At 36.4% G+C, this 21,485-nt stretch overlaps 1 protein-coding gene across 4 annotated transcripts in view; it reads left to right on the top strand.

Annotated features, from left to right (window-relative positions):
• LOC145306848 (uncharacterized) overlaps positions 1–21,485 on the top strand; it is a 78,689-nt gene that overhangs the window by 14,864 nt on the left and 42,340 nt on the right. For 3 of the 4 annotated variants that reach the window (XM_080149168.1, XM_080149166.1, XM_080149167.1), the window contains exons 12-28: positions 570–685; positions 1,022–1,135; positions 2,431–2,577; positions 3,124–3,202; positions 5,443–5,524; positions 6,256–6,339; positions 8,061–8,292; positions 9,046–9,190; positions 10,370–10,543; positions 11,404–11,521; positions 13,999–14,078; positions 14,799–14,865; positions 15,839–15,936; positions 17,019–17,200; positions 18,508–18,705; positions 19,443–19,509; positions 20,707–20,774. In XM_080149168.1, coding sequence (XP_080005294.1) covers positions 570–685; positions 1,022–1,135; positions 2,431–2,577; positions 3,124–3,202; positions 5,443–5,524; positions 6,256–6,339; positions 8,061–8,292; positions 9,046–9,190; positions 10,370–10,543; positions 11,404–11,521; positions 13,999–14,078; positions 14,799–14,865; positions 15,839–15,936; positions 17,019–17,200; positions 18,508–18,705; positions 19,443–19,509; positions 20,707–20,774 — 2,051 coding nt within the window. Of the gene's footprint in view, positions 1–569; positions 686–1,021; positions 1,136–2,430; positions 2,578–3,123; positions 3,203–5,442; positions 5,525–6,255; positions 6,340–6,544; positions 6,600–8,060; positions 8,293–9,045; positions 9,191–10,369; positions 10,544–11,403; positions 11,522–13,998; positions 14,079–14,798; positions 14,866–15,838; positions 15,937–17,018; positions 17,201–18,507; positions 18,706–19,442; positions 19,510–20,706; positions 20,775–21,485 lie in introns of those variants that run through there. The other variant, XM_080149169.1, reaches the window with a different exon arrangement.

Genomic DNA, 21,485 nt, shown 5'->3' with positions numbered 1-21,485 from the left:
TTACGAATCTGAAAACCGTTTTGAAAAATATTGCTCCTAGTTCGAATAAGATCTCATTAAGTACCTAAAAACAGCTGATTTAGTCAAAATTGTTCATTTTGGTAGGTTATTTGAAAATCATTTCAGACTGAATCAATATTTTTGAAAACGCTTTTCAGTTGTAATCAGCATTTCAATGCGGTCAATTTGATATGCAACATGCCTGTGTTTTTAGGAATTTAAATCTTTGGTTTTATAAGGAGGCGGGCACATTTTATACCCCCCCCCCTGCGCCCGTTGTTTTTTGGATTAAAAAACCTCTTTTAAAGTTTCACAGGTTTTTATATTGGCCCAGTAACCCTTGCAAATGTCTACTAATGTGAAATTCCAAAATCGATCCATCTAGCGAATAGTACCTATTATAAATAGTCTTCTACGAATATTAAAATGTACAATTATAGAATCATAACCAGTTTTTTAGCTGGATACCGGATCCAATCCACCGGATAATAATCGGTTTCGAAGCGATGCGGAAAAAATCTCTTACAATATCCACACATAATATATCCATTATTGAAAAAAAAAAAGGAGGGGAAAGAGCAACGGGAAGAAATAGAGGTGGAAACACTGGATGTTGATTCTGGTAGCGAGAATTCTGAGGATGAGGTTCTGGAGGATGAGGAACTTCTGGAGGATGAATATTCAGGTACAGAGGAGGGACAGGTGGACAGACAGACTGACGGACAGATATAATAACAGACAGACAGACAGAGGTACTGGTGTACGAAGAACTTGTGGACTTATAATATTCTGGTAAAGAGGAGGGAGAGATTTACAGACAGACAGACTGACAGAGACAGACTGACAGACTGACTTACAGACAGACAGACAGACATAATGACACACCGAGGGATAGGATGAGGTACTGAAGGATGAAGAACTTCTAGACTTAGAATATTCAGGTACAGAGGAGTGACAGATGGACAGATGGACAGACAGACAGACTGACAGACTGATAATATGATTATATGTTATAATTCAGAAGAAGATGAAGATATTGGCGGCTATGAAAAGCTGCCGCAGCTGCCGGGATCCGTAGCAGCCGCTCAGAGTATGGCAGCTCAACAACAGCTCAATATGGGCTACTACGCACAAGGTATAGAATTTTAAGGTATCTGAAGTGATAAGACAATGGCCGATAAATTGATGTATATACCGAATGGTTGAAATGTTTAGACACTCAACTTAATGAATCAAGTCCCCAAAGTTGATATATCAAAACTTTATTAAAAACTTTGGGAACTAGTGTAATGTCCCCTCTCTCTCTCTCTCTCTCTCTCTCTATGACAGAACTCAACCTCTTCCTATCTTTATATAAAAATTTTTAACTGTCTGTCTGAATGACTGTTATCGAGATTAGTGATGGCAATCCGTCGAATTTTTGGGCCGGATTCGGATTCCGGATTCTTGAAGAATCCGTCAAAAAAAGTGGCGGATTCCGGATTCTTAATTTTTGCGGATTCCGGATTCTAGCAATATTTAAAACGATTTTTTTTAAAATTATAAAAATTAATTGCTACATATGTCCTAAAAATCAATGTTCTTGATGTTCTCTATAATTCACTTCCGAGAATCGAACCAGATTTTAAAAGATATTATATATAATGATGAAAATCTTTGCCGTCAAAGAGGAGGAGCTTAAAGAAAAAACTCAAGACGCTAATTTTAGCCTACCAATTAAGAATCCGGAATCCGCTATTAAAAAACGGATTCCGGATTGGCCAAAAATTGGGCGGATTCCGGATACGGATTGCCATCTCTAATCGAGATCCTTCGGTACAAACAGACAGACAAACTAACAGACATCCTGTTACTTTTATATAAAGACTTATGGCTACGCACCTAGAGGCTACTATTGCCTTTTTTAAAGAAAAAAACTACGAGGTGTCTGTTTTAAGGGGCGATTTTCCCAAAATAGTTATAAACCTTCCCAGGACCTATGAAAAGCTAATATTGTAAAGGAAAACCATATAGGTTCAGCGGTTAGCAATATTACCTTTGATTCAAACTGACGGACAAAATCATAGACATCCTGTTACTATATCATTATACTTTGTCATAATTAACAACAGTTTGACTTAATAAGAGCATTTGACTAAAAAAAGGTTACACACAACATTAGAGTAAAGCACTAGAGGTAGAAAGGGTTTAATAACTGTATCTCCCCATCGCAACCGCCTTGTGCAACCATTCTATTGGGTCATTGAAAATCAACCAATGATGTCGCTTATATTGACACAGCCAAGTAGCAGAAAATAATTTAGAAGCAGACGAAAGAGGTCTTTGAAAAAGAAAGGGTGGTAGTTGTCTGTATATACATCTATACTATACATCTGTTCACCCAACTTTACGGAAAATACGCGCTAAAAATGACCCCCCCTTTTTGTCCAGGTGCCTACGGCATGAGTTCTAACCAGGCGGCTTATTTACAACAGCTGCAAAGAAACAAAATGATGGCGGCTGAAGCTGCAGCGGTTTTGAATCCGTTGGCAGCAGCCTTTCCAGGGCTGGCGGCTACCTCGTCCTTGGATAAGAATGGTAAGAATTTAAAGATTGACTTTGGGTACTAGAATACTTTGGGAAACATAATACTTTGAGTACCATAATACTTTGGGGACCACGACAATGTAACACGTAGCGCATCCGCACGTTGTCGCGAAGGTGATAGGTTTGAATTTCGGCCCGACACCGCATCTTAACTAAAGACGTTAAAAATTATGATGGTTACTGCTGCCGCTATGTCAGGTGCGCGACATAATGTCACGACCAAAGAAAGGAGTAACTCATTACCATGCACAGACAAAGGTCGTGCAATCAAAGGGTTGATTGTCTGTATGATGATTGGTCACGTAATCATGCACTTCAGTAGCAAGATTTGGTACAGAGATAAACCAAAATAACACCTAATGGTGTATCCTATCTTCTAAAGGTTAGACAGTTACTATACGTTACACTAGCGGCTGCGCCACTAGCACATGATGGCTCTGTTATCAAAGTTGAAGTTAAATAGCCTAAAACCCCTCCAAGACTAAATTCTAAAAAAATATCCTCGTCATCCGATTCCATGTTTTTTTTATTTAATAGGTGTGCATATGACCACTGGACAGGTATCCAGTGCGGAGAGAGCTCTTATGCTGGTCAACCTGGAGAATCCGGAGGACAGGTAGGGTTAAAGGGTTAGTTGCACGAAATTCATTTAAACCAGGGTTGGCAAGAAAAGTCCAGGGCAGTAAAAACCACATGGTTTTTTTCCGGTTTTAACCACCAACAAAAATCCATAGCTAAAGTCCACTTTTAAAAAATGCTGATTTTGCCTACAAAAAAAGTCCAAAATTACTAGGTGTTTTTACTTAACAAACTTTTTATTTTTTCTTAAAACGCCTGTACACATAGTATAAAAACATTAAAATTTACAACAAAAAACACATTTTTTTCAAATAAAATGTTGATTTCTAAATTTAAGTCTTTTTCTTGTAAATTCTAATGTTTTTATACTGTGTACATATTCCTTTTCTGGTTTTTCCACGATTCAACCGGTTAAGACCGGACTTCTCCATTGTCCGTGGAATTTTTCAGAAAAACCTGCATTTTTGCCAACCCTGATTTAAACTAGAATTTAGTGAACTCTATATTTTTTCCTGTTCAATGGTTTAAACTACATTTATAGGACATATATTTGAAAGAACTTTAATTTTTTACCATGTAGTTAAAAAAAATATCAAGACTTGAAAGTCACATTCTTGTGATATATGCAATGTATATGTCATTGTCTGGCATATTTTCACTAAAAAATCATGGCGAATAATTTTAATTTAATGATGTCTAATTGTTTGTTATTTATTGTATTGAAAAAAGGGGGGGGGGGTTTAATGCAACCATCTCGTAATCAGTGATTAAATGGCACTTAGAATTCGAATTTCTATCTAAAATTTTCATGGGTAATCCTTGGTAGGTCTATTTTCCCTAAATCGAACAAAAAGTTGGAAAAGCAACGGCTGGCGGCTCAGCCGTTTAGCCGTTTTTTTGCCTATTTTCAGGGCAAATTCATCATTAATTACGTAGGAATCAACTTTTTAAAACATATTTTTGGTTTAATTCATGTAAATGATAGCAATAACCAATTTTAAAATTTCTAGTACCAACAGCTACCGTCTAGAACCGTTTGATAAGGTTTTTAAGTGAGAATAGTTATTTCTCGCGTCGTATTATAAACGGCTTTCCGCGGATATAGAATGTACAATTATGAGATTAAAACTAGTTTTTTTTAGCCCCGAGGTGACGAAGTCACCGGCTAAAAAAACTAGTTTAAATCTTATGATTGTACATTTCTATATTCGTAGAAAGCTGGATATAATACGATGCTAGACATAGTTTTTTCGTATGGATGAGAACCGGTTCCTATCCACCGGATTCGAATGAATACGAGAAAAAGTATTATGTGAAGATAGGTTTCGTGACTTTGTTGCTCTTAAGATAGTAATAAAATGGCAAAACAGCTGAGCCGTTAGCCGTTACTTTTCCAACTTTTTGTTCGATTTAGGGATAATAGACCTACCAAGGATTATTCATGCAAAATTTCTGATCGAAATTCGAATTCTAAGTGCCATTTAATCATTGATTACGAGATGGTTGCATTAACCCCCCCCCCCCCCTTATATAGGTGTTTGATGGCATTTTTGTAACTTATGCTTACAGTCAAACTTGTTAAACAGCCATTTATGTTATCCAAAAAATATTATTTTCAAGTCTTGATATTTTTTAAATATCTGGTAGAAAATTTAAAATGCTTTCAAGTATTTATCCTTTAGATGTTGTTTAGACTATTGAACTGAAAAAATATGCAGTTAACTAAATTTAAGTTCAAGTATTTCGTTGGATCTATCCCTTTACTAATTGAATTTAAAATTTCTTCTAATGCGATGTCCCATAAAATGTATAGGTATCGGCTTCTTGTATTTAAATTAGCCTAATTTTTGGGTCGTATCAGGATTCTTACAAAAAAATCCGCCAAAAAAAAGCGGATTGATCCACGGATTTCTTAGGTATTCTTTTTTTGGCTGATTTTAAGATTGTGGATTCTATCAATATTTTAAATGTCTTTTTAAAATCTAGCCCCTACAGCGGCCATTTTCTTGTCCTTAATTAACCTAACCTAACCTAAAATAAGCCTGAAAAACTTTGTATGCTACCCACAATTTTACTTGTATAAGAAACATTAAGATTCTTTTTTGGCTTTTATCTACCACATTTTAAATAAAAAAAATCCGAATCCGCAGTTTTAATTGCGGGTTCAAATTCTGGGTCCAAAAATTGGGCGGATTGTGGATTTCAGATTTCAGGTTTGGATTGCCAGCCCTAATTTAAATATTCTGTAAAACCTTTATATTATTTTTGTATACCAAGGTCTGTCCTGGATATAAACAACATGAAGAAGGGTCACAAGCTGCGCCTCATGGCGGCCATCCTCGAGTCCTGCGCTGATCAGGCACAATAACAACTTTGCTTTCATAAAATAGAAGATTTTTTTCAAAGAGATAAGGGACATTATTGGGCTTCTTTTCTAACTAACATTTTCTTATTAGTTGTCTTTACAATTTTGAGTACTTCAACCAAGCTAAGTGTTCAGACGTTTCAACTACTAATTTTAATCTACAGAAGGGGTATTTTTGTGTATAATCATTGGACATGTACATTTATTTTACAGTTTGATTAGATTAGATATAGATAGTGGAGTGCCTCAAGGTAGCATATTAGGTCACGGATCTAAAGGGATAAGACAATGGTTGGTAAATTGATGTACATCCCCTATGATGATAAATAAAATTACTCTTCTGTAGATTACAATAAGTGGTTGCAACGTTTGGACACTCAACTTAATGAACCAACCACTCAAAATGAAAATGTTATTATAAACCTTTAAGGGCTAGTGTAATAAACAGCCCATTGTCTTTCTCTCAGGGATATTTGAGTGCCTCAAGGTAGCATATTAGGCTAAGTTGCGTTGATAGGCCTTTTAATGAATATTAATTGGTTGGTTCATTAAGTTGAGTGTCCAAATATAGGAAGTGGCATTATTGTGTATTAACATTGGGGTTGTACATCAATTTATCAGCCATTGTCTTATCCCTTTAGATCTCTGGATTTTGACCTGTCATTTGGATTTTGGAGTGCCTCAAAGTATCATATAAGGCTAAGTTGTGTTGCACTGTGTCATAGGATTCAGACAGTGAGAGTGAAGAGTTTGGCGGCACCTTCGGGCTGGTCAAGCGGCTCCTTCCTATCATGAAACAACAAGACAAGGTCAGTGTAGTGGGATATCAGGGTTAAGAGACACAGACAGACAGATGGACAGATAGACAAACAGATAAATAGACAGACAGACATACGGGCTGGTCAAGCGGCTCCTTCCTATCATGAAATAACAAGACAAGGTCAGTGTTGTGGGATATCAGGGATGAGAGACAGACAGACAGATGGACAGATAGACAAACAGATAAATAGACAGACAGACACTAGGGCTGGTCAAGCGGATACTTCCTATCATGAAACAACAAGACAAGGTCAGTGTTGTTGGATATCAGGGATGAGAGACTGACAGACAGACAGATAGACAGAAAGACAAACAGATAAATAGACAGACAGATAAATAGACAGACAGACAGATATTCGGGCTGGTCAAGTGGCTACTTCCTGTCATGAAACAACAAGACAAGGTCATTGTTGTTGGATATCAGGGAGGGAGGGGACAATAGGCTGTTTATTACACTTGTCCTTAAAGTTTTCTTATTCGTTGGCCTAACAACCTTGAAGACTTTTATTGTATTTTGATAAGTTCATTTATTAAGGGGGGGGGGGGTAATGCAATTATCTCGTAATCAGTGAGCAAATGGCACTTAGAATTCGAATTTCGATCTGAACTTTTGCATGAGTAATCCTTGGTAGGTCTATTTTCCCTAAATCCCTATTTGCCGCATAATCATGACAAGAAAAGCAAATATTTTTTATACATTTTGAACAACTTTGCTTTTATAAAATCTTTCATAAAACCTCTCTATATATGATTTATTTTGGGCTGAATTTTCGTGACCTTTACAAAGCAAGTGATAAAAATGGCCATTAATTAACTCCCTCCAGGAGTGGTTTTATGAAGAACTTTATAAAAGCAAAGTTGTTCAAAATTTAAAATAAATAATATTTGCTTTTCTTGTCATGATTATGCGGCAACTCCTAGGGGGTGAAAATTGAATTTGAAATTTTCAAATCTAATTTTCTCTAAAAGCCCCCGCTGAAATATTTTTGTTTTATCTGAAATCATCATGGTTTTATGTCTATTTTCACCATACATAGGTCCCAGGGCTCGGCACTTACTTTTGTCTTGATACAATTCTAGCCCACAGTGGATAGCAATAAAAATTTTAAAACTTCTAGTACCAACAGCTACCGTCAAGAACCGTTTGATAGCGTTTTAGAGTGGAAAAGAGTATTATGTGGAAATAGGTTTCTTCGACTAATTTGCTATATAGATATCCAAAAAATGGCAATACGGCTGAGCCGCCAGCCGTTAGCCGATACTTTTCCAACTTTTTGTTCGATTTAGGGCAAATATACCTACCAAGGATTACTCGTGCAAAATTTCAGATGGAAATTCGAATTCTAAGTGCCATTTGCTCACTGATTATGAGATGGTTGCATTAAAACCCCCCCTTAGATTCCAAATATTCAACCACTAACTGTAAACTACAGAAGGGGTAATTTTGTGTATCATCTTTGGGGTTTTACATCAATTTTTGATTTCTTGTGCCTTCTGAAGTATCTTTAAAATCAAGTTCTAAAAATGTAAGTATGTCCTTAAACAGTAAACTGTACTTAAGAGGTTTTGCAACAAAAATACTTACAATTTAGTATAAACTTATACAATTATATTCTGCTTATTCAGTTCTGACACTTGACAAGTGTTAATGTAAGTTTGTCCTACTGTTTTATGGAAGTTGTCATCCTTTGCTAAACCTTTTTATTTTTAGATAAATCTTCAAAAAATATTACAACCCTCGCCTATGATGTGGGGCGGAGTACCCGGCGGTCTGGCGGCCGCATATGGTGCAGCGGCTGGCCATCCTTACGGCGCCATGTCCGCAGCTGCCGGCATGTGGCCGCCTCACGGGCAGCCGGGTTACGGACAGCCGATGAAGCCGCAGCCCCCGCCGCCGCCGAAGCCAGATCCAGTGCAGAAGTATTGTCAGTTTCCACTCCCAGGTATAATAAACAATTATTTCCAGTGTATGGCTGCGAATACGATTAATATCCGGTGGATTAGAACCGGATCTCAGGGATCACACTGAACAATCATATATCGTATTGTAGGTATTATATCCATACATATCCATACTATGAAAACAATGTTTCTGCTAATGTAACCGTTACTTCCCACCCCTTTCTTATAAATATGTCATCCCCTCCCCCAACCACTGAGGACTGCATTGATCAATATTTGAGCCCTGAGGACTATATTAGCAACCTAAATGCCCCTGTCACAATATCCACATATTATTTATCCATGCTTTATCGCCATGACTTGCACAAGTAGTGTAGACTACAAAATTGTCCTAAAAGTTTGAAATAACGTTTTCTTGTGCATTGACTTAAAATCTTTGGAACTCTCTGAATTTTGATAGGTTTTTTTATTAAGTTGAGTGTTTAGACGTTCCAACCACTACCTAATTTTAATTTGTGTGTCATCATTAGGCGTTGTTCATCAATTTATTAGCGTAATAAACAGCCCAATGTCCCCTTCCTCCCTGATCTTATCCACTTGACTTGCTGTTTACGGGAAGTGTGGATGGAGTGTGGCCATAAACTAATAATAGTACAAAAACGTTACATACCAATATGAAAACTAGAGCCTATAAGCTTTCCAATGGTATGTCTAGCATTTTTCTACTTCTTCTACCAAGGACGTCTACAAGAGCCTGAAGGTGGAGACTATCTTTCTATCTATCTATGTTACAGGTAGTGTGGAGGGAGTGGGTCCTGTATCTGTAACCACAGACGACTACAAGACCCTGAAGGTGGAGACCTACCTGAACGACACCATCATCGACTTCTACCTGAGATACCTTCAGTTTGCCATCATGGACAAGAATGATAGGGACAGGTATTTATCAATCTGTCTGTCTATTTATCTATCTGTCTGTCTGTATGTTTGTCTATTTATCTATCTGTCATTCTGTCTGTCTGTCTTTCTGTACCTACAGTTTGCCATCATGGACAAAAATGATAGGGACAGGTATTTATCAAATCTGTCTGTCTATTTATCTATCTGTCTGTCTGTCTGTATGTTTGTCTGTATATCTATCTGTCTGTCTGTCTATTTATCTATCTGTCTGTCTGTCTATTTATCTATCTGTCATTCTGTCTGTCTGTCTTTCTGTACCTTCAGTTTGCCATCATGGATAAGAATGATAGGGACAGGTAATTATCTATCTATCTGTCTGTCTGTCTGTCTGTCTGTCTGTCTATTTATCTATCTGCCTCTCTGTCTATTTATCTATCTGTCTGTCTTTCTGTACCCCCAATTTGCTATCATGAATAAGAAGGACATAGACAGTTTCTTGTCTATCTGTATGTGTGTATGTCTGTCTATTTACCTATCTGTCTGTCTGTCCATTAGTCTGTATATCAATCTGTATAGCTATCTTTTGTCTAACTGTCTGAAGGGTATTAAAAAAAATTGCTTCACTTTTTTCAATAAAAAACCTACAGTTTTGGTCAAAAACTAATAAAAAATGATTTAATTTATGCTCAAGCAATGACATCAATTATGAATCCACTCACCTCTCCAGAGTACTACAGCTAGAGACTTAGCCCTAGTACCTATCCTTTTTTTGTAGCGAATCTTTTCTATAATTAGGGTTGGTCTGTACGTTCGTCCGTCTAGAACGGATAATTTTTTTCGTTAATTTAGGCATGTTAGAATTGTCCTATCGATTTTAAACTATGCATGGTGATTCCTGTAGTAGTTGAATAAGATTTAAAAATCGTAGCAACTCTCTAACCTTTACCAAAATATCCGTACGTCCATTTTAAACATGTTGATTTTTAACTTTTTTAACAGAAAAATTTTATGTGATAAAAATATCCGAGTTTTGCAACAAATTTACTTAATTTTTTGTTTAGACATGTACGCATATATTCAGCTTATTCAGTTGTGACACTCTACAAATGTTAGTGTTCGTCTGTCCTATTTTTTCAGAGCCTAGCTTTTATGGATGTTGTCATCCTTGTTTTCATTTAGAATTATTAATAATACTAAACTTATTTTATTTTGTCCTAGGGTTCACATGTTCACAACGTTTTGGTACAGCCGTCTGACCGCCAAGCCAACCCCAATAGAGGCTAAGAAAGAGGGCCCAGTGCGCCGCCATGACAGGGTCAAGAGGTGGACCAGAAAGACCAACATATTCGAGAAGGATTTCATTGTGGTCCCGGTCAATGAAAATTCGCATTGGTAAGTCCTACTATTAGAATGTTTCAACCACTAGTTGTATTCTACAAAAGTGGTAATTTTGTTAATTGGGGATGTACATCAAATTATCGCCTATTGTCCTATCCCTTTAGATCCCTGATTTTTTTTGTATCCACTATACAACATAATTGGTCTGTCTGTCTTACTACAAAATAGTAATGGCAATCCGTCGAATTTTTGGGCCGGATTCGGACTCCGGATTTTTAAGGAATCAGTCAAAAAAAGTGGCGAAATCCTTGCGGATTTCGGATTCTTATTTTTGGCGGATTCCGGATTCTAGCAATATTTTAAAAGGATTTTTTTTTTAATTAAAAAATTAATTGCTACAAATGTCCTAAAAATCAATGTTCTTGGTGTTCTCTATAATTCACTTCCGAGAATCGAACCAGATTTTAAAAGGTATTATATATAATGATGAAAATCTTTGCCTTCGAAGAGGAGAAGTTGAAAGAAATACACAAGACGTTAATTTTAGTTTATTAAAATGAGTGTCCAAACGTTGCAACCACAAATTGTAATCAACTGAAGGGGTAATTTTGTGTATAGCATTTGGGGATTTACATCAATTTATCGATCATTGTCTTATCCCTTTAGATCCCTGAATCTATATCCATATACTAGGGTACAGGTACCTGGCTATTTTCTGTTACCCTGGGCAGATGGAGGATGTGGTCTTCCTTTTAAAATATTTCCCGCCATTTATATTTTGAAAATCCCTTATCCCGGGCAGACAGGCTACAGGAAGATGGAGGATGTGGTCGGTCATCCTTTTATAATATAAATTTCCCGCCAAATTTTTTTTTGGCGCCATTTTTACGCGCTATTTATTTTTTAATATTCAGGTATCTGGCTATCATCTGTTACCCCGGGCAGACAGGCTGCAGGAAGATGGAGGACAGCACAGAGTGTCCAGTGCCAAGGTCTCAGGTCAAGCGGAAAAAGCTGAAAGCCAAGATCAAGGTCGGTCACAAAAACATTTCCCGCCATTTTTACATTGTACACATGTTTTTTTTGGCGCACTATTTATTTTGTATGGTATCTACATTTGTCTATTACGACGAATGGGCTATGAATGCCTTGGCCATTAAACAGGCTAAACATAAAGATATTATTAACATTTTTCAATTCAAGGTCGTACAAACAATGGGTTGGTTGTCTGCAATAGTTAGGATTAGTTCTTCAGGACCTAATAAGGGAAGGAGGGGACATTGGACTGTTAATTAATCTATGAGGAATAACTTAGAATTCAAAAGAAAAATAAACAGAGCAAAACAATCAAATTGTAACACATAAAAACATGTTAACATAAAAATTGGTGGGGGGGGGGGGGGAGGGGGGCGATTAAGGTTAGAAAAAATCCGGCTTTTTCTAGAAAAGTCCTAGGACTTTTTAAAAAATATAAATAAGTCGTTTTAAGAAAAAATTTGAAGTTTCTTTAGAAAAAGTATTAATTTAGGACCTTTTTGGAGGCGAAAACGATGTGGTTTAATCTGCCCTTGAATTTTTCTGCCAACCCTGGTGAGGGGACATTGGGCTGTTAATTACGCTAGTCCCCAAAGTTTTCTCTAATAAAGCTTTCTTATTAAACCCAGAACCACTTCATTATGCAATCTACATTTTCCTGGATATTTTGTCTACGGTAGTCCATAAGTGTACAGCTTTACAGTACATTGTTTCTATTTGTTAAAGCAACACATATGACAAAAGAAATAGATTCTTTTTAAAGTAAAATGCTTATATTTCAATCAAAATCTATATTTTTGTATTTTTTACCGATCCACTTCATTATGCAAATCATAAGAAAATCAATGGGAAAACGTTTGTTTTGCACTTTTCTCCACTTTTAAAAAATGATTCTGATAAAATAACATTTTTTTACGAGATTTATGCATTAATTTTAATAATAAACAGTTTAAGGTAGATTTTAATGATTTTTCTAAATAAGAAATAATTGAAAAAAAGAAATTCTATCCCTATCACTTTAGAGGACAGCTGCCGACCCCCAGTCTTATGGATGAAGCTAAATACATGTTAAAGATAAAAATTACCCTGAAAAGTAAACAAAAAATGTTTTTTGATGTGTTAAAAAAATCCATTTTAAAATCTTGATTTTGAGGATGATGGCCTTTAAGATGCTCTTACTGGTGGTGAAGGTGAGCTAAATGTTATTTAAGTACATGACCAGTACAACAACTTGTCTATTAACCTATGTACCATTTTTTGTAGTCATAGCAGCCTCCAGTGGAGCCTCTCGACATGAAATATAACCATTATCTAAAAACTACATTATTTACTTTATGAATTTTAGTAATTAAAATTGCAATTTTTTTCTTGTTTTAACATTGCTTGGCTGGAGGCTGCTATGACTACAAAAACTGGATCATAGTTCAATATATAAGTTTTCTTCATTGGCATGCACTTTAATAACATTTAGCTCACCATCACCACCAGTAAGAGCATCTTAAAGGCCATCATCCTCAAAATCAAGATTTTAAAATGGATTTTTTTAACATATCAAAAACATTTTCGTATACTTTTCAGGCTAATTTTTATTTTTAACATGTATTTGGCTTTAACCATAAGACTGGGGGTCGGCAGCTGTCCTCTAAAGTGATAGGGATAGAATTTCTTTTTTTCAATTATTTCTTATTCATATTTGTTTTTTCTCCTCCCATTCAAACTAAATTGTTCTATCCTTTTTTTGCATCTCAAATAATATTTTATTTGTTATTAAGGTAATAGAGGTGGTTTAATTTTAAGCTGTATTGTTAAGGGGAACCATATTAGTTGAGCGGTTAGCACATATATTGCTTAAGGACTTGTTTAAGCTATTTTAATAATATTAGTTCAATTTAATAAGGATGACAAACAACATTCTCCGTAAATACAAATACTATAATAAAGAAAAAAACATTATGCTATTAAACATTAGCCTTTTGTATTGGAATAAAATTGTGGATAAGCATCAAATTTCGTTTTAATTGGTAGAAAAGTAAGAAAACAAGTCCATGTTTAAGGACAAGCCTCCCACCTCCCCCTTTGCTCAGTATTTTTACCTTAAACTGTTTTTCATTATAATTAATGCATAAATCCCTTAAAAAATTGTTCTTTTATCAGAATTAATTTTTAAAAGTGGAGAAAAGGGCAAAACAAACGTTTTCTCATTGATTTTCTTTAGATTTGCATAATGAAGTGGATCGGTAAAAAATACAAAAATATAGATTTTGATTGAAATATAAGCATTTTACTTTAAACAGAATCTTTTTCTTTCATACGTGTTGCTTTAACAAATAGAAACAATGTACTGTAAAGCTGTACACTTATGGTCTACCGTAGACAAAATATCCAGGAAAATGTAGATTGCATAATGAAGTGGTTCTGGGTATAGTTGGATTCAATGAGAAAGCAAGCCAATCACATATTTTTGTATTGTTTAGAACCTAAAGGGCCAGATGAAGATGAATGCAGACCGACGAGATTTTCTGGACGACAGAGACGAACCCTGGGCATCAGAGGAATACAATTGCAAGTTTTATCTGGGGAGGGAGGGAGGGGGGGGGAGACAATGATACACAAAATAACCCCTGCATTAGATTTCAAATAGTAGTAAAAAAACACTATACTTAATAAACAACCATTAAAAAAGGGTTAAGACAATGACCGGTAAATAATGTTCATTTCCAATGATCATAAACAAAATTACCCATAGAGTCACAAACAGACTGACTGACGGACAACGTGAGTTTAAGAGTCATGTCATTGAAATTTTTATTGAAAATAAAAACAGTCGTACCTTAAATAGCATCTGAAAAAATCACATTTTCCCCCGATAGCGTTACGGTCAGACAGACAGAGAAAGTCTTCACAGAGTCTTCACTGAAAATTTCAGCTGTCTATCTTTAAAAGCAGCTGAGATATCTCTTTTTCATCAGGGATCTAAAGGGATAAGGCAATGGCCGATAAATGGATGAAAATCCCAATGTAGATTACAATTTGTGGTTGAAATGTTTGGACAGACTCAACTTAATGAACTAACCAAGCAAAATTCAATAGAAGTCACCAAAATTGTTAAGCCAACAAATAAGAAAACTTTGTTATAAACAACCAATTGTCCACTTCCTCCCTGCTTTTCCCTAAAGCGTTACCGAATGATAGACAGACAGGTGGACATATAGACAGACAGACGGACGGACTGACAGACGGACGGACAAATTGCAATTGTTACCTGTCTGCAGGATGAGCTGGACCATGAGAAAGAAAACCTTGATCTCAATACATGGAATAACAAACTGAAAACATATCTGGTAATATTAATACATTTCTCTATAACACAAAGTAGAACATTGTCTGTCCGTCTGTCTGTCTGAAGCTTAAATATCAGTAACTACTGAACCAATGCAGGGCTCTACTTTGAGTAATATAACCTGAATCTCAATACATGGAACAAAACATATCTGGTTAAATTTATACACTTATCTATAATACAAAGTATAAGGCTAAAATCTTGTTCACTACTGAACCGATTGGGCTCTACTAATAGAAACTTAAACAATAAACTAAATACACTTATTATCCATAGATTGAATTTTAATTTTTCAAAATTTTTTCAAATTTTGTGCACTGTGAGATAACTGCAGTTTTGATTTATGACTATTCTAAATTATTTGTAGGCCTTCTTTTGTTGGTTTAAATTCTGTGCGAGAAAAAATTATACGTTCCACCGTTTGGCCTTTAGCAGCCTTTAAAATTCATAGATTTTTAAATGCGAAGCTATTTTATAATTAGGGTCGGTCCGTACGTCCGTAACGGATAGCTCTTTTCGTTAATTTAGGCATGTTAGAATTGTCCTATCGATTTCAAACTTTGCATGATGATTCCAATAAAAGTTAGGTAAGAGGTAGAAAGCGAAGCACTTCTATATTCGTTACCAGAAAGTCCGTACGTCCATTTTAAACATGTTCCTTTTTAACTTTTTTATCAACAAATTTTTATGTGATAAAATTATTCGATTTGTCTGATTTTTGGAATACTGATACCTAGGACAATAAAGCGAAGCATCTGTGGAATCAAGTCCTAAAAAGTTTTTAAGTAGTATTTTAACAGATTTACTACAGATGGATAATTTTGTTTCGTTCGACTTTTATACATTATTCAGTTCTGACACTCTACAAGTGTAAATGTACGTTTGTTTGTCTGTCAGTTTCAGAGCTTCGCTTTTATGGATGTTGTCATCCTTGTTGTAGATATTCGTTACCAGGAACATTTTACTTTTCACAGGAGGAACAACTGAGAAGGGAGGTGAGGAGGAAGGAGGAGGAGAAGCGAAGAAAAGAGGAGGAGAAAAGATGGAGGGAGGAAATGAAGGAGATGCGCAGGTAGATAGATAGATAGATAGATAGATAAATAGATAGACAGACAGACATATAGATGGACAGACAGACAGATAGATAGACAGACAGACAGATAGATAGACATACATACAGAAAGAAAGTTGTTTGTCAGATAGATAGACAGACAGACAGACAGATAGACAGACAGACAGACAGAAAGTTGATAGTCAGATGGATAGACAGACAGACATATAGATAGATAAATAGATAGAGAGACAGACAGACAGTTGATAGCCAGACAGTTGATAGTCAGATAGATAGACAGGCAGACAGACAGAAAGTTGATAGTCAGATAAATAGAAAAACACAAAGTTGATGGTCAGATAGATAGACAGGCCGACAGAAAGTTGATAGTAAGATAGATACATATAGACAGACAGACAGAGATAGATAGGCAGGCAGACAGAAAGTTGATAGTAAGATAGATACATATAGACAGACAGACAGAGATAGATAGGCAGGCAGACAGAAAGAGATAGACAGACATATAAATAGATAGTTAGACAGACAGACAGAAAGTTGATAGTCAGGAAGATAGACAGACTGAGACAGACATATAGACAAATATACAGACAGACAGATAGATAATCAGACAGACAGCCAGCATTCGGCATCTCGGGGCTAAAAAAAACAGGTTTTAATCCTATAATTGTACATTTTATATCCACGGAAAGCTGGATATTATACAATGTGATAAATAACTATTACCCCTTGACATTAAAGGTTCGAAATTATGTAAGGGGGAGGTGGTTTGTGCTAAAATTCCGTAAAGGTGTGAGTTTTAAGGCTTAAAAACAGTAGTAGAACGATAATATTCACTAAATATATGTATTCCTTATTAAATAGAACCATAGACAAAAAAAATTATATACATATATTTAGTGAATATTATCGTTCTTTTAAAGCCTTAAAACTCACACCTTTACGGAATTTTAGCACAACCTACCTCCCCCTTTATCTTCCATTTTCTTATCCCTTATGATCCTGGCAAATGAAATCAAGAGATGAAATTCTATAAACCAGAATTTGGCGGGAAAAAATGGAAAATTAATATGCAACTTTTTTAGGGCTCAAGAGATGGCGGCAGCTGAAGAGGAGGGGGAATACATGGAGGGGGAGGAGGGGGATTACAATGAGGAGGAGGATTACAATGAGGGGGAGGAGGAGGGAGGAGAATACATGATGGGGGAACAATATATGGGGGAGGAGTATAATAACATGGGGGAGAAGAAGGATCAGCTTGAAACAGGTAGGCAAGGCGGATATGCGTATATTTGAGTGGCAGTCTGTCCCTCTGTCTGGCTGTACCTCTTTCAATCTATCTGTCTGTCCCTCTTTCAGTTTGTCTTCTGGTCTGTCCCTCTGGCCAGTCTGTCTCTGTTAGTCTGTCCCTCTGTGTGTCTGACCTTCTGTCAGTCTGTCCCTCTGTCAGTAAAACCGTCAGTCAGTCTGTCTCTCTGTCAGTCTGTCTCTCTGTCAGTCTGTCCCTCTGTCAGTCTGTCCCTCTGTCAGTCTGTCTCTCTGTCAGTCTGTCCCTATGGCCAGTCTGTCTCTATGTCAGTCTGTCTCTATGTCAGTCTGACCCTTTGTCCCTCTGTCAGTCTGTCCTTCAGTCCCTCTGTCAGTCAATCCTTCTGTCCCTCTGTCAGTCTGTCCCTCTGTCAGACTGTTCCTCTTTCAGTCTGTCTCTCTGTCAGTCTGTTATTCTGTCCCTCTGCCAGTCTTCCCTCTGTTAGTCTCTCCCTCTATCAGTCTGTCTGTCTGTCTTTTAGTCTGTCAGTCTGTTCGTTGTTACTCATTTATTGTATTTGCTCGTGAATTGACGGATTTTAGTCGTTTAAAACATCTAGTCTCCAAAGTTTTATAATAACGATTTCTGATTTTTTGGACTTTTATTGAATATTTATAGATTGGTTCATTAAGTGGATTGTCCAAACGATTTAACCACTAATTAAAATGTAAATAAGGGGTTGAAAGAATCTGTTTCTTTAAATAACCCTGCCCAGTGTTTTTTTAAAAATGATAACTCACAAAAATATCCATTTTGTTGATTAAAATTAGTGTTTGAAACGTTTGGATACTCTTAATGAACCAACCAATCAAAATTCAATTAAAGTCTCCAATTGTTGTTAAGCTAACAAATAAGAAAACGTGAATATAAAACTTTGGGGACCAGTGAATTTAACAATCCATTGTCCCCATCGTCCCTGCTAATACTTACATCCAGGGTTTCGGATCCGCATTGATTTTTTGCGGATCCGGATCCTACCGGATCCGGTTCCGGATCCTTGACAATAAAAATAAAATCACCAAACCTTTCAAAAAATATTTATTCTTTAATTCGAAGTCAAAAATACTTTTAATTTTCAAGTCTGACCCTAAACCTTAAAGATTAGCTCTCATCAAGAAAATGTCTGAGATTGTATATAAATTTAGGTAGATTTTTCCATTTTTTCCGCATTTTTTGAGTCCAAGGATCCGGATCCTTGGACTCGAAAATATGCGGATCCTTGTGGATCCGGATCCGAAACCCTGCTTACATCACACTGTCTTTAGGTAAAGATATCTTGGCCGACATCTACAGTGATCTGCAAATTGGAGAAGTTACCGGTGCACCCGAAGAGGGCGGTGATTCGGCCGCAGTCGGGGAAGGCGGAGATACAGCCTCAGCCGAACCAAAAGAGGAAGAATCAATTGGTCTGGACAAAAGTGATGTGGAGATTACAAATTTTCTTGAACAAACTCCAGATTCTGGTAGGCATAGACAGCTGTGTGTTTATGTGTGGGTGTGTTTTTTTGTGTGTGTGTGTACATGTGTCTGTTTATGTTGATGCCTGGGTGTGTATGTTTGTGTGTGTGTGTTTCTGTGTTTTTTTTTTGTGTGTGTAGCCCTAGTTTCTTAGTGTTTGGACCTAAGTCATCATGGAGTAGGACAAGACACTTTTGTATAGCCATTAGGGCCATCTCAAGTGCATTATGACTTGACATGCGCAAGGGGGTAGCAGGGTCGACCTCCCCCCCCCCACACCCTACTTCAATTTAAAATTATAAGTAAAAAGATAGGTAGATTTTCGCAGGGATGTGAAAGGGCATGAAAGTAAAACAATTTATAAAAAATAAAACAGCCTATAACCATCCCGGGACCTATAATAAGCTACACTGTAAAGGAGAACCATATTGGTTCCGTGGTTGGCAAGATCCTTTGCTACAGACTCACACAGACAAGAAAGACATTCTGTTACTTATATATAAAGAACTAGCGGCTGTGCCCATAGTCTCTAGGGCCTCAATATTCAAAGGAGTAAAGAAAATAGATTAAAACTATCCCAAGTATAATATCTAAAAATTAACTAAGCTAAAACAACCCGGGGACTTATTTTAAGCTTCCCTCAAAAAGAGAATCAGTTCAGTAGATATCGGAATCTTAATGTATAAGTTACATACAAAAAAAGCTTACTACTTTTTAAAATAGAATTTAAATTTTGCTGTAGGTGAAATTAAGATTGGAGCTTCTGTGGAGAAATTAAATGGAGGTTTCTCCGACGCCGCTGAATACAGGTAAGGAACATTATTGTTCTTGTTGAGGCCAGGGGAGGAGGAGACATTGGGCTGTTTATTAAACTAGTCCCCATAGTTTTATATTAATGTTCTCGGATCATGGAAAGAAAACGAAGTTTCCGGTTTCGTCGTTTTTTCACAGTAGCCTTTCTCCTATTTCTAGCTCCTGTGGGGGGCTCTAGCCCTGCGAGGCAATCATTAACATTTACTTAACCTAACCTAAAATAACCCTTCAAAAGCTACTGTGAAAATACGATGAAACCGGCAACTTCGTTTTCTTTCCATGATCCATGCTCTCTTATTCGATGGCTTACGACTTTATGGACTTTCATTCAATTTTGATTGGTTAGTTCATTTATTTGAGTTTCCAAAGGGTTTAACTACTAATTGTAATTCACAGAAAATTAAAATGTTTCTCCAAGCTGGCTAATATCACGACAACCCCCCCCCCCCACCCTATTTCGATTTATAGAGATTTCTCTTAGGAGGGTGGTATCACCCTCCCTCAAAATAGTTATAAACCTTCCTAGGACCTCTGAGAAGCTACCCTGTTAAGGAGAACCCGATCGGTTCAGCGGTTAGCGAAATCCTTCGCTGCAAACAAACAGACAGACAGACATCGTTCTACTTTGTATTATAGATAGGATATAATAGATTTATAACTATAGAGTGTCAATCAGATCCATTAAACTTTAAATCTATCTTGAAAGTGTATTTGTACTTCCTAACTAAAATTAGCAGGGTGTCGGAGCCGTATAATTTTGATGCGGCTCCGGCTCCTACCTTAAAATTAATATATCAATTTTTTGATAAATTAAAATAAATAATATAAAATATTTTGCTTGTATTTGATTAAAGCTATATAAAAGTAGAAGGATGTGTGTCTATTTGTTAAGTAACAATAGTTGCCAAACTATAATATTTTTTTAAAAAATCATTTTTAGCTAATCCGGAGCCGGAGCCGTTTTTAACGAAAAATACGGCTCCGGATCCGGCTCCGGCTCCACCAAAAATGTTGCTGCTCCCGGCTCCGGCTCCGACACCCTGAAAATTAGGGTCGGATTGTTCTTACACTGAGTTACAATTGGTACATTGTTACAGTCTGTTACATTAGATACAGATTATGGAGTACCCCAAGGTAGCATATTAGGACCTTTATTGATAAGGAAGTCTATAACAAAAATACCTTTCTTCTAGGATATCATCCTTGGATACCAGCTTCAATGCTGCTGGGATAGAGAAGCCTAAAGAAGCTGGAATAAAAGGTAATCAATCAACTTTTAAAGGTAGCATATTAGGTCCTTTGGTGCAGCAACTGCTAGATAATGGAGTACATCAAGGTAGCATATTAGGTCCTTTGATGTAGCAACTATTAGATAATGGAGTACCGCAAGGTAGCATATTAGGTCTATTGATGTAGCAACTATTAGATAATGGAGTACCTCAAGGTAGCATATTAGGTCCTTTGGTGTAGCAACTATTAGATAATGGAGTACCTCAAGGTAGCATATTAGGTCCTTTGGTGTAGCAACTTTTAGATAATGGAGTACCCCAAGGTAGCATATTAGGTCTTTTGGTGTAGCAACTATTATATAATGGAGTACTGCTGGGACAGATAAGCCTAAAGAAGCTGGAATAAAAAGTAATCAATCAAATATTAAAAGCTAAGGTTCGTTTGTCCTTCCATCTGATTTTAGAGCTTTAATTTAATGACAACAAAACTAATTTTAAAAAAATCACTTTCCAGTTGTTATTGTTGGGGGGGGGGGGTACTTGGTAGAATTGACGACCTTTTTATCTGCCCCCCCCCCCCCCCACCCTATATATTATTTTAGATATATTTCCCTTGTTGGGTAGGTAAACTTTTTTTAATGCTTTTATTCTCTTTCTTCTACAACAATCTTAATTTGTCCCCAAAATTATTTTTCCAAATTGAATCACTAGGTACTGAATGCGACAAAATGCTTTGTCATTCA

The sequence above is a fragment of the Acartia tonsa genome, chromosome 15 (assembly GCF_053477335.1).
Source record: "Acartia tonsa isolate MP-2025a chromosome 15, ASM5347733v1, whole genome shotgun sequence".
Lineage (NCBI taxonomy): Eukaryota > Metazoa > Arthropoda > Copepoda > Calanoida > Acartiidae > Acartia > Acartia tonsa.
This window is presented reverse-complemented; position numbering and strand designations above follow the sequence as displayed.